Consider the following 17602-nt stretch of genomic DNA (forward strand, 5'->3'; position numbering starts at 1 on the left):
TGGTATTGAGAGTCCACATAAAGGCTGCGTTAGGCTCCAAAAAAGGAGCGTAGAGCATTTTTAACGCAGCTTCAACTCTCGATACCAGAGTTGCTTACGGACGCGGCCAGCCTCAAAAGCGTGCTCGTGCACGATTCCCCCATAGGAAACAATGGGGCTGTTTGAGCTGAAAAAAAAACTAACACCTGCAAAAAAGCCGCGTTCAGCTCCTAACGCAGCCCCATTGTTTGCTATGCGGTAACCCTTCCTACGTCTGCACTTAACACTCTAACATGTACCCCGAGTCTAAACACCCCTAACCTTACACTTATTAACCCCTAATCTGCCGCCCCCGCTATCGCTGACCCCTGCATATTATTATTAACCCCTAATCTGCCGCTCCGTAAACCGCCGCTACTTACATTATCCTTATGTACCCCTAATCTGCTGCCCTAACATCGCCGACCCCTATATTATATTTATTAACCCCTAATCTGCCCCCCACAACGTCGCCTCCACCTGCCTACACTTATTAACCCCTAATCTGCCGAGCAGACCTGAGCGCTACTATAATAAAGTTATTAACCCCTAATCCGCCTCACTAACCCTATAATAAATAGTATTAACCCCTAATCTGCCCTCCCTAACATCGCCGACACCTAACTTCAATTATTAACCCCTAATCTGCCGACCGGAGCTCACCGCTATTCTAATAAATGTATTAACCCCTAAAGCTAAGTCTAACCCTAACACTAACACCCCCCTAAGTTAAATATCATTTTTATCTAACGAAATAAATTAACTCTTATTAAATAAATTATTCCTATTTAAAGCTAAATACTTACCTGTAAAATAAATCCTAATATAGCTACAATATAAATTATAATTATATTATAGCTATTTTAGGATTAATATTTATTTTACAGGTAACTTTGTATTTATTTTAACCAGGTACAATAGCTATTAAATAGTTAAGAACTATTTAATAGCTAAAATAGTTAAAATAATTACAAATTTACCTGTAAAAGAAATCCTAACCTAAGTTACAATTAAAACTAACACTATACTATCAATAAATTAATTAAATAAACTACCTACAATTACCTACAATTAACCTAACACTACACTATCAATAAATTAATTAAATACAATTCCTACAAATAAATACAATTAAATAAACTTGCTAAAGTACAAAAAATAAAAAAGAACTAAGTTACAAAAAATAATTTTTTTTTACAAACATCAGAAAAATATTACAACAATTTTAAACTAATTACACCTACTCTAAGCCCCCTAATAAAATAACAAAGACCCCCAAAATAAAAAAAATGCCCTACCCTATTCTAAATAACTAAAGTTCAAAGCTCTTTTACCTTAACAGCATTGAACAGGGCCCTTTGCGGGGCATGCCCCAAGAAGTTCAGCTCTTTTGCCTTTTAAAGAAAACATACAATACCCAAGCCCCCCAACATTACAACCTACCACCCACATACCCCTAATCTAACCCAAACCCCCCTTAAATAAACCTAACACTAAGCCCCTGAAGATCTTCCTACCTTGTTTTCACCATACCAGGTTCACCGATCCGTCCTGAAGAGCTCCTCCGATGTCCTAATCCAAGCCCAAGCGGGGGGCTGAAGAGGTCCATGATCCGGATGAAGTCTTCATCCAAGCAGGAGCTGAAGAGGTCCATGATCCGGATGAAGTCTTCTATCAACGGCATCTTCAATCTTCTTTCTTCCGGATCCATCTTGCAGACCTCCGACGCGGAACATCCTGCTGGCCCGACGGACTAACGACGAATGACGGTTCCTTTAAGGGACGTCATCCAAGATGGCGTCCCTCGAATTCCGATTGACTGATAGGATTCTATCAGCCAATCGGAATTAAGGTAGGAAAATTCTGATTGGCTGATGGAATCAGCCAATCAGATTCAAGTTCAATCCGATTGGCTGATTCAATCAGCCAATCAGATTGAGCTCGCAATCTATTGGCTGTTCCGATCAGCCAATAGAATGCGAGCTCAATCTGATTGGCTGATTGGATCAGCCAATCGGATTGAACTTGATTCTGATTGGCTGATTCCATCAGCCAATCAGAATATTCCTACCTTAATTCCGATTGGCTGATAGAATCCTATCAGCCAATCGGAATTCGAGGGACGCCATCTTGGATGACGTCCCTTAAAGGAACCGTCATTCGTCGTTAGTCCGTCGGGCCAGCAGGATGTTCCGCGTCGGAGGTCTGCAAGATGGATCCGGAAGAAAGAAGATTGAAGATGCCGTTGATAGAAGAGTTCATCCGGATCATGGACCTCTTCAGCTCCCGCTTGGATGAAGACTTCATCCGGATCATGGACCTCTTCAGCCCCCCGCTTGGGCTTGGATTAGGACATCGGAGGAGCTCTTCAGGACGGATCGGTGAACCTGGTATGGTGAAGACAAGGTAGGAAGATCTTCAGGGGCTTAGTGTTAGGTTTATTTAAGGGGGGTTTGGGTTAGATTAGGGGTATGTGGGTGGTGGGTTGTAATGTTGGGGGGCTTGGGTATTGTATGTTTTCTTTAAAAGGCAAAAGAGCTGAACTTCTTGGGGCATGCCCCGCAAAGGGCCCTGTTCAGGGCTGGTAAGGTAAAAGAGCTTTGAACTTTAGTTATTTAGAATAGCGTAGGGCATTTTGTTATTTTGGGGGGCTTTGTTATTTTATTAGGGGGCTTAGAGTAGGTGTAATTAGTTTAAAATTGTTGTAATATTTTTCTGATGTTTGTAAATATTTTTTTATTTTTTGTAACTTAGTTCTTTTTTATTTTTTGTACTTTAGCAAGTTTATTTAATTGTATTTATTTGTAGGAATTGTATTTAATTAATTTATTGATAGTGTAGTGTTAGGTTAATTGTAGGTAATTGTAGGTAGTTTATTTAATTAATTTATTGATAGTATAGTGTTAGTTTTAATTGTAACTTAGGTTAGGATTTCTTTTACAGGTAAATTTGTAATTATTTTAACTATTTTAGCTATTAAATAGTTCTTAACTGTTTAATAGCTATTGTACCTGGTTAAAATAAATACAAAGTTACCTGTAAAATAAATATTAATCCTAAAATAGCTATAATATAAATATAATTTATATTGTAGCTATATTAGGATTTATTTTACAGGTAAGTATATAGCTTTAAATAGGAATAATTTATTTAATAAGAGTTAATTTATTTCGTTAGATAAAAATGATATTTAACTTAGGGGGGTGTTAGTGTTAGGGTTAGACTTAGCTTTAGGGGTTAATACATTTATTAGAATAGCGGTGAGCTCCGGTCGGCAGATTAGGGGTTAATAATTGAAGTTAGGTGTCGGCGATGTTAGGGAGGGCAGATTAGGGGTTAATACTATTTATTATAGGGTTAGTGAGGCGGATTAGGGGTTAATAACTTTATTATAGTAGCGCTCAGGTCCGGTCGGCAGATTAGGGGTTAATAAGTGTAGGCATGTGGAGGCGACGTTGAGGGGGGCAGATTAGGGGTTAATAAATATAATACAGGGGTCGGCGGTGTTAGGGGCAGCAGATTAGGGGTACATAAGGATAACGTAGGTGGCGGCGCTTTGGGGTCGGCAGATTAGGGGTTAATAAGTGTAGGTAGGTGGAGGCGACGTTGTGGGGGGCAGGTTAGGGGTTAATAAATATAATACAGGGGTCGGCGGTGTTAGGGGCAGCACATTAGGGGTACATAAGGATAACGTAGGTGGCGGTCGGCAGATTAGGGGTTAAAAAAAATTATTCGAGTGTCGGCGATGTGGGGGGACCTCGGTTTAGGGGTACATAGGTAGTTTATGGGTGTTAGTGTACTTTAGAGCACAGTAGTTAGGAGCTTTATAAACCGGCGTTAGCCCAGAAAGCTCTTAACTACTGACTTTTTTCCTGCGGCTGGAGTTTTGTCGTTAGATGTCTAACGCTCACTTCAGAAACGACTCTAAATACCGGAGTTAGAAAAATCCCATTGAAAAGATAGGATACGCAATTGACGTAAGGGGATCTGCGGTATGGAAAAGTCGCGGCTGAAAAGTGAGCGTTAGACCCTATTTTGAGTGACTCCAAATACCGGCGGTAGCCTAAAACCAGCGTTAGGAGTCTCTAACGCTGGTTTTCACGGCTAACGCCAAACTCTAAATCTAGGCCTATGGATGGTACTGGATTGTCAAATTCAAAAGCACCTATTGAGATTGTGGTGGTAGATTAAAAATATATAGTTTAGCTATTAACATGAATAATAATCAAATGGAGAGTGTTAGGCAATGCTTTCACTTTCCCTCTAATGAAACATGAGTACCAGTTTTTTAGCGTTGCATTTGCTGGTTCCATATGAGTGCTATCGATGGGAGAATGTTTCATCTCTGTCATTAAAAGTAATAAATCTTACTTTTATTACTGTATTAAATACGAGATCTAAATAGTTGAATAGTTTTGCATTCAAATCTTGATACTCATAGGTTTCCATGTAATACTCAAATGCCACCATAAATATTTTAATGTTAAGCTTTGATTCACTGAAAGTTAATATTTGTTATATAGAAATATTGCAAAGGCGCCTTCCCACATAGTGTACTATTCATTAGGTGTATTTTCTATCTAAAATTTGCACGGTCATCATTGGCAAAACAAAAATAAAATAAAAAAGCTCACGTTCCTATGGACCAAGTGAATCAACCCAGTCAAATTTTGTTCGGAATTATAGATATTTGTCTCATTCTAATAACCTTTCAGATTGTTTGGTGATTCTACACCCTGTGCTCCAGCTATGAATGAGAGGCTGCATTATCAATATGTATAGTTAACGGGGTGCCTTCACATTTTTTTATACTAAATACATTCATATATTACTAATATTTCTTCATCCTCTAAGGCTTCAAGAATTGGAGGAGCAGTATCGGAAGGAACGTGAAGAAGCAAATTATCTCCTAGAGCAACAGAGACTGGTGAGATTTTGTTATAGGCTGGTGGTTTTATCCATGTGATTAGATATTTTGTGACAAATAGTAAAAAAATAATTAGATTTCTCTATAACAATTTGTGAAGCCCACCTCTCTATAGTGTGAGATTGTATCACCTATATTGTATTTTTGACTCTCTATTGCAGATTGTTTAGACATAGCTGATATGTTAGTGTAAACAATTATCCTTTATGGTTTGTCAATTGATTGCTTTTTTAATGACAGGACTATGAGAGCAGATTGGAGGCCCTACAGAGACAGATGGATTCAAGATATTTTACTGAGGTGAATGAGGAAGAGGAGGAACCAGATGATGAAGGTAATGCTGTTAAAGGGTGCAAGAAAGTCATGGGGATGTAATGGTATATGAGAAAAAAAAATAGTGCTGTGAAATAGATATCAAAATGATTCATATCATTGGAAGTATTAAGCTCACCATAGGAAGACTGCATGTTTATGTTGATTGCACTCACAATACTTCTAAACATAACAAAGCAATTACCCTTGAATATGAATCACTTAGGGCCCGATTATCTAAAGGTCTCTGTAATTTAAAAATCATACAAAAGGAATAATTGAACCATTTGCACAAACATACTCGGAAAAAAATTGTATTGTTAAAGAGCATCAAAAATTGCAACAAAATTGTTCAACAAACATTTTAACTTTTTTTATGTAAATTATACAGTAATAAATTGTATTAAATATACACAGCATAAATTGTGATTTAAGTACACTGGATGTGCAATGCATAGAAAGCATAATTGTTGTTTGTTTTTTCTCATAAAATGGGCTGAACATGGACGTTCTATCAGGCCCATTTATCAAGCTCCATACGGAGCTTGAAGGGCCGTGTTTCTGGCGAGTCTTCAGACTCGCCAGAAACACAACTTATGAAGCAGCGGTCTAAAAACCGCTGCTCCATAACCCTGTCCGCCTGCTCTGAGCAGGCGGACAGTAATCGCCGGGAAATCAACCCGATCGAATACGATCGGGTTGATTGACACCTCCCTGCTGGCGGCCGATTGGCCGCGAGTCTGCAGGGGGCGGCGTTGCACCAGCAGCTCTTGTGAGCTGCTGGTGCAATGTTAAATGCGGAGAGCGTATTGCTCTCCGCATTTAGCGAGGTCTCATATGCTAATTTCTAAGCCTTTGAGGGCTGCCTCTTATCACATGCTTTTTAAATCTCTTTTCAACACAAAGAGACAGAAAGTACACGTGGGCCATATAGATAACACTGAGTTCAGGCACTGGGAGTTATTTAAGATTTAGCCCAACCCAATCCTATCTGCAAGACAATAGATAATAAACAGTCACAGTCATGTGATCAGGGGGCTGGAAGAAGGTTCCTAGATACAAGGTAATCACAGAGGTAAAAAGTACATTAATATAACTGTGTTGGTTATGCAAAACTGGGGAATGAGTAATAAAGGGATTGTCTATCTTTTAAAACAATAACAATTCTATGGTTGACTGTCCCTTTAAGTAGTGTGTGTATGTGTGTATGTATAGTCTATATAAATAAAATATTTATGTGCACACACAGATATATACACATACATGCATATATATATATATATATATATATATATATATATATATATATATATATATATATATATATATATATTTGTCTACACTTTTGAGCCCTTCCCATTCAAGTACTTGAAACATGCAATATCAATTTTAAACATTTTTAATATGTTTTATGTGTTTTTAATAATACTACTTGAAATTCCCATTTTCTTCATTTATAAAATAATATTAAATATATAGAGGCCGAATTATCAAAGGTCTTGTGGACCTTATCCGACAGTGTGGATCAAGTCCGCCAGACCTCGCTGAATTCGGAGAGCAATACGCTCTCCGTATTCAGCATTGCACCAGCAGCTCACAAGAGCTGCTGGTGCAACGTCGCCCCCTGCAGACTCGCGGCCAATCGGCTGCCAGCAGGGAGGTGTCAATCAACCCGATCGTACTCGATCGGGTTGAATTCCGGCGATCTCTGTCCGCCTGCTCAGAGCAGGCGGACAGGGTTATGGAGCAGCGGTCTAAACACGGGCCCACAAGCTCCATACGGAGCTTAATAAATGGGCCTCATATACTGTATATATATATATATATATATATATATATAAAAATAATACTTTTTTCTGAGTGAAGAACGCATCTTCTGCTTTAGTGCAGTTGATCTAGCGCAGTTTTTGGTTAGCTTGTGAGCGATAAATAGAAAAGGCTTTCTTTAGCTCTCCTGATAGAAGTGTATGAGTAGAAGGAGTTAGCGCGGTCGCAATATACAAAGTCTTTAAGTTAGCTTGCCAGAATCTTTCTCTCAATAATTTTTTACTTTGAACTTGTAATACCGGCGCTAACCTGGGAGCAGTAATTTTTTACCTTGAGTAGTTGGTTAGCGCACATACGTGATAAAAAATTATCACTACACTTGTAATCTAGGCCTATATATTTATTTGAAAGAATCACGTTTAGTTAAAGTTTCCCCTACATTTAAAGTCTTCACACATGACAGGACTGCAGAATATCATGCTTAAAGGGACAGTATACACTCATTTTCATATAACTGCATGTAATAGACACTACTATAAAGAATAATATGCACAGGTACTGATATAGAAATCCAGTATAAAACCGTTTAAAAACTTACTTAGAAGCTCCCAGTTTAGCTCTGTTGAAAAGATTAGCTGGAACACTCACTGAAAGTGGCTGTATAGGAAAAGGTGAAGAACCCCCCCCCCTTCCTCTGCATATGAAAAGACTCTTTACACAAACAGGAGCAAGCTGGAGGAGGTATACATCAGTATTCTCCTAAAACTTTAAGGCTTAGCTAGGAGTCTGAAAATCAAAGCAATGTTATTTAAAAATAAGCAAAACTATACATTTAAAAAAAAAAAAAAAAGGTTTATAGGCTATATAAATAGATAATCTACAAAACATTTATGCAAAGAAAAATCTAGTGTACAATGTCCCTTTAAACACTGGAGAGAAAGTACATTTGATTTAGTCAATTTATTAAGCAAAGATGTTTTTAAATCTAGACTGTCAATCAAATTAAATTGCAATGTGCGCTGCTTTATTTTCCAATTACAATAATACATTTCCCTTATTGATAAACTAGTTACAAGTGAATCATAATGGGTGAGCAATTTAGTAATATGTTTAGTACATCTTGCTGATGTGAGTAATGCACACTGGGCTGTTGTTTGTAAGGCCCTACCATAACGCTGTGTTCTCCTACAGTTCAGTGGACAGAGCAGGAGTATGACTTGGCTCTCTGGGCATTTCGAAAGTGGAAGTGGTACCAGTTCACATCTCTTCGTGACCAGCTGTGGGGAAACGCCATTTTTCTAAAGGAGGCCAACGCTATAAGTGTGGAGCTGAAGAAGAAGGTAACAATGACAAGGACTGTGACATGTTTGTATTAAAGTGGAATCTCTATCTAGAGTGAATAAATAGTCTGCGTAAACCAATTGGTGAATCACTGATTAATAAATTGGGCCCAATAAACAAAGTGATGGACGGACTTGGGAACCTAACACTAACAGTGTGGAGAAAGAGAGAGATTCCATCAAAAGCGTGCATTCACAGAGTAGACTATATGTTGTGCTTGAACACATGTATAGGAGTATACCAGATTAAATATGTATACTGAATGGGGTCATAACACACCATTACAGATACGTATCACAATGCAATTGTATTCTGCAGATTCAGCATAAGCATGGAGTATAGTGTGTGGTTATATAATCCACCAAATGACACTTATAATATCCTATGCTGTTACAGAGTTGCGTGTCATGTGTGTTTAATACAATGTTTACATGTAACAATAGTGTTGCTTTGTCATTCTAGATGTATCACACCGATTGACTCGCTGATGGTTGTAAATTTATTAAATAATAAGTATAGAAACAGATATTAAAATCTGCATTGGATTTACTGTCTCCCGCTGTGCAGGAAACAATATAGTGTGTTCTTATGAGCCCTTGTTGTTCTGAGCTATTAAACACCTATTATACTGCAGTGGCGAACAGGTTTATAATAAATAGACTCATATAGCTAGATATGCTGAAGCGGCATTGCGAATATATACAGAGGGATAGCTATCTTCTATTAATGAAATAGACTAGTATTAGCTAGATATGCTAGTACGGCAGTTTGTACATATGTGGTTAGCATTCATTTGTTAGTAATATATGTTCTGATGAAGTAAAAAGTAACTAGCCTGGATCTTAATCTAGAACCAACCTGTTAGGTCACTGCAAGTATATAGCTATATAACTGGTATATGAAAGTTCAGATTGATATACTCTAAGTAACAGAGGCAGAGTCCGCTACTAAATAAATATCTGAGTCTCGAATATCGAAGCTAATCTATGTATTGCTAATCAGTTGTAGGTAAAAGAGCGGCTACCGCACATCCGCTAAACCAGAGCAGATATCACTAATAGGTATTTAAACAATCATATTAGAATTATCGGTTCCCTTGTTTTAAAAAAAAGAGCCCACATATGCTCTATGATCCCCTTGGGGGAACCTATCCATCTGCTGCCTGCATGTACTATTGCACAAGGATTGCCTTGCGCAACGCTGCACCTTGTCACACAAAAGCAGGGCCTGACAATGACCCAAACAAATGTGTTTGGAATGTTATGACCACTGCTTCTTACATTGTTCCCATGAGCTCCAAAGCAGCATCTGCTTCTTAGTACATGGAGCCTAATGTATATACGTTATATTCTATGTTCATGAAATATATTACGGTTGGTTCAAACATCCTCAACATATAATGCATATATTCTGAAATCATAGATATGGGTCTATGGGGCCCTAATTTGTTCTGAGATGTCTATACAGCAAAGATAAATAAATAAATCTGACAACAATCATAAAGCTTGGTAGGTGAAATGTCTTCAGATTATTTTGCACAGACTCATTCTGATGAAGATGCCAGTGATATTTATCATTTGTTACCAGGTGCAGTTTCAGTTTGTTCTGCTGACAGACACTCTGTATTCTCCACTCCCACCTGACCTGCTGCCACCTGACGCCCACTCTGAAAGAGAGAAACGCCCATTCCCCAGAACCATAGTGGCTGTGGAAGTTCAGGACCAGAAAAATGGAGCAACCCACTACTGGACCCTGGAAAAACTGAGGTAAAAATTAGAAAATTAGATACATTGGGATATTCAGCAAATGTTTTACTCACTGTGAGAAGTATTTTTATAACACATGCTGGGTCCTGGGTATGCTTAGTTCACATAGTACCTCACATTCCTGTCACTTAGGACACCCCAGCCAGCCAGTTGCTAAAACCAAGCATAGAAAGCCAAATACACACTTCTGCTGCTATATAATTCCGCACACAATATGAAATGTTCTGCTCACACACTGGTGCCTATCTAACTAGTGTAGTACCATAATCCAGTCTGCCAACGTGTGTGTGTGTGTGTGTCTGTCTGTATGTGTGTGTGTGTGAGTGTGTGTGTGTGTGTGTCTGTCTGTATGTGTGTGTGTGTGTGTGTGAGTGTGTGTGTATGTGTGTGTGTGTGCTATGTATAAGCATACAACTTTATTTGAGATTTTTTTTTTAGAATTGAAAGGTATGAGTCTCCTGTCATATCTCTCCACTACCACACTGACAAAGCTATTCTGCTTAAATGTGAAGCTATTCTCACACCCTTCTGTACATGCCCCAGACACTAATTCCATTCTTCAATTCTAACACATACCCCTATTTGCTCTCCATACCTCTACACTTATCTATAGACACTCTCCCTCCCTTATGCACACACACAGGAGCTCTCTCACCCACAGGCACACTCCTAGGGAGACCATTACTCACTCTGCCAACCTTACATAGAACGCCCATTTTCCCTGCTTTAGGTTAATATCATGGGACTGATTTAACATGCTGTGAAGGCAGCAGTTTCCGTGCCAGCCGTTAACATAAGTTAAGAAGCAGCGGTCTTAATCACTAAATTATAAATGTAAGCACTCTTAATAAGCAGTGTGTGGCTCTCAGAGAGATGGAAATAATTTGGAGGGATATGAAAATTTACTAAAAAATATAAAGCAGCCAGGGGGGATTAAAAATATCCAATTAATAGTTGTGATGTAGCTTAGTCAGGGAGGGTTAAAATAATGAGCTGCAGCGGAGAGACTGTTTTGATTTGATAGTTATTGAGGAAATTGATAATTACCATCAATGTAAACCTCAGGACAAGTAGATCAATTACGGCTAGATTACAAGTGTTGAGGTACGGCTTTTAACGCTGAAAAATTGGCCATTCCAGCGTAATGGCCAGGAACGCATATTACCAGTCGTGGCGGTATAGTTGTAATGCAAGTGTTTTAGCCTGTAACACAACGTCCATTCCGCACTCAAAAAATTACGTTTTTGTGTGGGATTTTCATAGCGCCGGTATTACAGGTTGTGCATTCAGGCTAAAAAGCTTGCGTTACAGCCTATACCGACACGATCCATGCCGCCAGTAGCAGTAGTTATGGATTTTGTGTAACAAAAATGTTTCACAAAACTCATAACTAAACTGTTACAAAGTACATTAACACCCATAAACTACAAATTAACCCTTAAACCGCCACCCTTTCACATTGCAAACACTATATTAAACTTATTAACCCACATCGCGACTAATAAATAAAGCTATAAACCCCTAAACTGCCACCCGCACTGCAAACACTATATTAAACCTATTAACCCCTAATCTACCGCCCACCCACATCGTGACTATTAAATATATTTATTAACCCCTAATCTGCCACCCACCCACATTGCCAACACTATTTAAATATATTAACCCATAAACCGCCGCTCCCCGAGATCGCTGACACTAAATAAACCTATTAACCCCTAAACCTCCGGTCTCCCACATTGCTGCCACTAAACCTATTAACCCCTAAATCTCTAGCCTCCCACATCGCCACCAGTAAATAAACCTATTAACCCCTAAACCTCCAGCCCCCCACAATGTAACTACTAAACATTAATCCCTAGACCGCTGGCCCCCCACATTGCAAAACACTAAATTAAACTATAAACCCCTAAACCTAACACCCCCCCTAACTTTAAATTAAAATTACAGGTATACCCCGCTTATACAGCGGGTTAGGGACCGGAGCCTCGCTGTAAAGTGAAAACTGCCTTAAAGTGAAACAAGGCAGTTTTAGCTTTCTTTTCACTTGAAAAACATGAAAACATGTTTGAACTAACATATATTAGGGGTGCAATAGTGCTGCATTTAGTTTAACACTAGCACAGCACAGTATTCAATTAGTATTCAATGAAAAATGTACATGTAAAACAGTGACAATTACTGTAGTACAATTTGCCAGACTATAGCACTGAGACACAGATTGCACTGCAATGCTGTAAACAGAGTGAACTAAGCATAACAAAATGGTGCCAGGCACTTTACTCGCAATCTCACAATGATTACAGCACTATTTCAAAATCCTTGGAGGTTGAACTTCAGCTCCACAAAGCGCTGTATTAGTGAAGCGCTGTAAAGCGAAGCGCTGTAAAGTGAGGTATACCTGTACAATATAACTATCTTTAAATAAAAAAAAACTTACCTGTGAAATAAAAATAAACCTAACATTAAACTATAAATTAACCTAACATAACTATTCTAATAAAATTTAAAAAAAATACCAATTACAAACCTAAATTACAAATTTAAAATAACCTAACACTATGAAACAAATTAATAAAATCTAAAATTACAAAAAATAATAAATAAAAAATTATGAAAATAAAAAACACTAAGCTTACAAAAATAATAAATGAAAATGATCAAAAATAAAAACAATTACACCTAATCTAATAGCCCTATAGAAATAAAATGCCCCCCAAAATAAAAACACCCCCTAACCTACAATAAACTACCAATAGCCCTTAAAAAGGCCTTTTGTGGGGCATTGCCCTAAGTTAAACAGCTCTTTTATCTAGAAAAATATACAAAGTACCCCCAACAGTAAAACCCACCACCCAACCAACCCCCCAAAATAAAAAACCTAACTCTAAAAAACTACCCATTACCCCTAAAGCGACATTTGTATGGGCATTGCCCTAAAAGGGCATTCATCTCTTTTTCACTGCCATTAAAAGGGCATTCAGCTCTTTTACAAGTGCCCATCCCTAATCTAAAAAAAAAAAACCACCCAAAGAAATTTAAAAAATCCACTAACCCCATAAAATCTAGGGTTCCTGAAGTCCGGTCATCCATCTTTATCCAGGCGGCGACACCTTCATCCATCTCGGGGATGTCTTCTATCTTCATCCCGGCAGCGTGGAGTGGAGCCATCCTGCGCAAAGCGTCTTCTTCATACGGTCACCGCTATACAATGAAGTTGATTGCAAGGTAGCCTTTTCAAAATGGTGTACCTTGCATTCCTGTTGGCTGATTTGATTCTTCAAATTCAAATCAGCCAATAGGATTAGCGCTTCTGAAATCCTATTGGCTGTTCAAAACAGCCAATAGGATGAGAGCTACTGAAATCCTATTGGCTGATTTGAACACTGATTAGTGTTAGGTTGTTTTATTCTAATTTTTTTGGGGTGTTTTTTTTTTTAGATTAGGGATGGGCATTTGTAAAAGAGCTGAATGCCCTTTTAAGGTCAGTAAAAAAGAGCTGAATGCCCTTTTAAGGGCAATGCCCCTACAAATGCTCCTTTAGGGGCAATAGGTAGTTTAGGAATTTTTTGGGGGGGTAATGGCAGGGCTATGGAGAGTGAAATAACACAACTTTTTGGCGTTAGTTTCACACCCTGTTTAGCGCAAAACTCGTAATCTAGGTGTATGATTGTAAAGTAGGACAAGTAGATTGGACTAGGACTTTTTAAAATGCCTACAACACTTACATTCACAGTACAAGAGAATCCATTACCAAAGTAAGGATTGTATTTATTTATATTTGTAATTATAATTATGTATTACATTTTTGAGAAAAAATGTATTTAACATGATCAAACCTATTAACAAAGTTGTCACTTTTTAATCCTATAATACAGTCGCAAAAATGTTCCCAATCAAACATTTCAAAATTTAAATTCTAAAATTGAATCTTTCTCACCAAAGAATATATTACATTACTATATCACTATTTCATCTTATTATATATAGGTATAATGTTTGAATACATATGTGCGTATGCCACTGAAAACACTAATAACTTTTACTAGAAACATTTTTGCTATTTGAAGTATATTGCAAAGCTGCTTCTATTTGAATTTCAAATGCACCCATGCAATTTTCAATTTCGACCTTTCTATACCTTTAACACTGAAAAGTAACAGTGTTTTCTACACTCAAAAACTCCAAAAATACATAACAAATTTACTTCAAATTTGTAATCACTAACGCCTAGATTTGGAGTTTTGTCGGTAAAGACCTGCGGTGCTAACGAGCCTTTTTTTTCCAGCGCACCCTTAAGACAACGCTGGTATTACGAGTTGTCTGAATGGCTGCGTTAGCCTCAGAAAAGGGAGCGTTGAGCCAAATTTAGCTCCACTTCAACTCTCAATGCCAGCGTTGCCTACGGTAGCGGTAAGCTGGAAAAACGTGCTCGTGCACGATTTCCCCATAGGAAACAATGGGGCTGAGCTGGCTGAAAAAAAACCTAACACCTGTAAAAAAGCAGTGTTCAGCTCCTAACGCAGCCCCATTGTTTCCTATGGGGAAACACTTTCTAAGTCTACACCTAACACCCTAACATGAACCCCGAGTCTAAACACCCCTAATCTTACACTTATTAACCCCTAATCTGCCGCCCCGCTATCGCTGACACCTGCATTATACTATTAACCCCTAATCTGCTGCTCTGGACACCGCCGCAACCTACATTATAGCTATGAACCACTAATCTGCTGCCCCTAACATCGCTGACACCTATATTATATTTATTAACCCCTAATCTGCCCCCCCCCAACGTAGCCGCCACCTACCTACACTTATTAACCCCTAATCTGCCGACCGGACATCGCTGCCACTATAATAAATGTATTAAACCCTAAACCGCCGCACTCCCGCCTCGCAAACACTATAATAAATTTTATTAACCCCTAATCTGCCCTCCCTAACATCGCCGCCACCTACCTACAATTATTAACCCCTAATCTCCTGCCCCCAACGTCGCCGCTACTATAATAAAGTTATTAACCCCTAAACCTAAGTCTAACCCTAACCCTAATGCCCCCCTAACTTAAATATAATTTAAATAAAACAAACTAAAATTACTATCATAAAATAAATTAATCCTGTTTAAAACTAAATACTTACCTATAAAATAAACCCTAATATAGCTACAATATAACTAATAGTTACATTGTAGCTATTTTAGGGTTTATATTTATTTTACAGGCAACTTTGTATTTATTTTAACTAGGTACAATAGCTATTAAATAGTTAATAACTATTTAATAGCTACCTAGTTAAAATAATTACAAAATTACCTGTAAAATAAATCCTAACCTAAGTTACAAATACACCTAACATTACACTATCAATAAATTAATTAAATTAATTAAATACAATTATCTAAACTAAAATACAATTAAATAAACTAAACTATAGTACAAAAAACCCCCACTAAATTACAAAAAATAAAAAAATATTACAATAATGTTAAACTAATTACACCTAATCTAAGCCCCCTAATAAAATAAAAAAGCCCCCCAAAATAATAAAATTCCCTACCCTATACTAAATTACAAAGTAATCAGCTCTTTTACCAGCCCTTAAAAAGGGCTTTTTGCGGGGCATTGCCCCAAAGTAATCAATCAGCTCTTTTACCTGTAAAAAAAAATACAATCCCCCCCCCAACATTACAACCCACCACTGGCGTTAGCCCAGAAAGCTCTTAACTCCTGGCTTTTCTCTGCGGCTGGAGTTTTGTCATTAGAGTTCTAACGCTCACTTCAGCCAAGACTCTAAATACTAGCGTTAGGAAGATCCCATTGAAAAGATAGGATACGCAATTGGCGTAGGGGGATCTGTGGTATGGAAAAGTCGCGGCTGGAAAGTGAGCGTTAGACCCTTTCCTGACTGACTCTAAATACCAGCGGGCGGCCAAAACCAGCGTTAGGACCCCCTAACGCTGGTTTTGACGGCTAACGCAGAACTCTAAATCTAGGCGACAGACCTTACTTATGTAATATCCTATTTAGAGAGTGTATGGCTCTAGCATTAATTTGTTTGTTTTAACACTATTAGTTTGGAGCATCAATTGATGCCTAGAGCCTAGAAATACCAACTTTTAAATCTGACTTTCCAAAATAAACTTGGCCGTGATTGTGATAAGAATAAGAAGCCACAGACACAAGGAATATCAGCCTGGGGCTCCAAGATCGGTCCCTTTGTCAAGAACAAGCAGAGAGTAAGAACTTCTCTAAAACTTTTATCATCCACTATTCCGGGGTTAAAGAATCAGAAAAAAACTAATTACTAGTGATATACCGATATCAACATATACACCTAATTTTTAACAGTCGGCCCGACTGCTACTTTGCACCATTTTTTACATCAAGTTTTATTACACCAATTTATAACATCATCATGTTTTAGTACATCAAAATATTGTATTAATTTTACTACACCTGTATTGTATCTATTCATTGTATCAATTTATTGTATCAATTTTTACCTTAATTTTATAAGTGGTATTAACGAATACATATACCATGTACTAATATTTTTTATGTAACCAACCATATTGTGTTTACCAAACCATTGTATTTAATAAATCTATTTATATTTTATACTTATATATTTTCTTATTCTATTCATATATTTATACTACCCCCGCTAAGATTAATTAATTACATCTTAACACACACAGAGAATTGATGCTCCAAACTAATAGTGTTAAAACAAACAAATTAATGCTCTCTAAATAGGATATTACATAAGTAAGGTCTGTATTAGCAGCAATATATCATTTTTTAATTACTATCTAACAGGTTTAGGCATTTATTTGCACTAAAAACTCCCAAAATCAATTTTTTCCTTTTCTGACTGTTGAATAGTTGTCCCTAGGTTGTGTTCTATAAAAATTAGATATGTGTTACATTTCTGTACACGTCCTATGAGTTAAAAATTGAAATAACTCTTTATCAAATAATATTTCTCATCTTATTTTACTTTACCTAATAGTTACTTTGAATATGAATTACAGGCATTGTATTTAAAGTGAGTGAAATAGCTTTTATGTGCATAAGCAGTAAAGCGAAATACTTTCCTATAATTTCTATATTATAATGCTGTTGATAACTCTCAGACGTAAAGAGGCTTTATATACTAATATTTTACTAAGTTCAGATAGTTTTACCAGACCTGGATGTACATTTACTCCTGGGGCTAAACATACCATACATTATATACAGTACATCTAAGTCATTTCTCATTCTAATGCCCTCTTTCCCCATCCTCTACACAGGCAGCGTCTGGACATGATGCGTGAGATGTATGACCGGGCAGCTGAACACCCTTCTGGTCTAACTGAAGACTGTGATAACGTGGTGACGGGAGGGGATCCTTTTTACGACCGCTTTCCTTGGTTCCGTTTGGTGGGCAGGTAAGGTCCTATTCTCAATATGACTTATTCTCC

General features: G+C 37.6%; 1 protein-coding gene across 1 annotated transcript in view; it reads left to right on the forward strand.

The window, feature by feature from the left end:
* Positions 1–17602, forward strand: part of KIF1A (kinesin family member 1A) — a 200416-nt gene that overhangs the window by 96666 nt on the left and 86148 nt on the right. Inside the window, 5 exon segments of the mRNA XM_053711551.1 lie at positions 4873–4945; positions 5186–5279; positions 8216–8364; positions 9953–10131; positions 17432–17569. Of these exon segments, the coding sequence (XP_053567526.1) occupies positions 4873–4945; positions 5186–5279; positions 8216–8364; positions 9953–10131; positions 17432–17569 (633 nt within the window).

Source organism: Bombina bombina, chromosome 4, assembly GCF_027579735.1.
Source record: "Bombina bombina isolate aBomBom1 chromosome 4, aBomBom1.pri, whole genome shotgun sequence".
Lineage (NCBI taxonomy): Eukaryota > Metazoa > Chordata > Amphibia > Anura > Bombinatoridae > Bombina > Bombina bombina.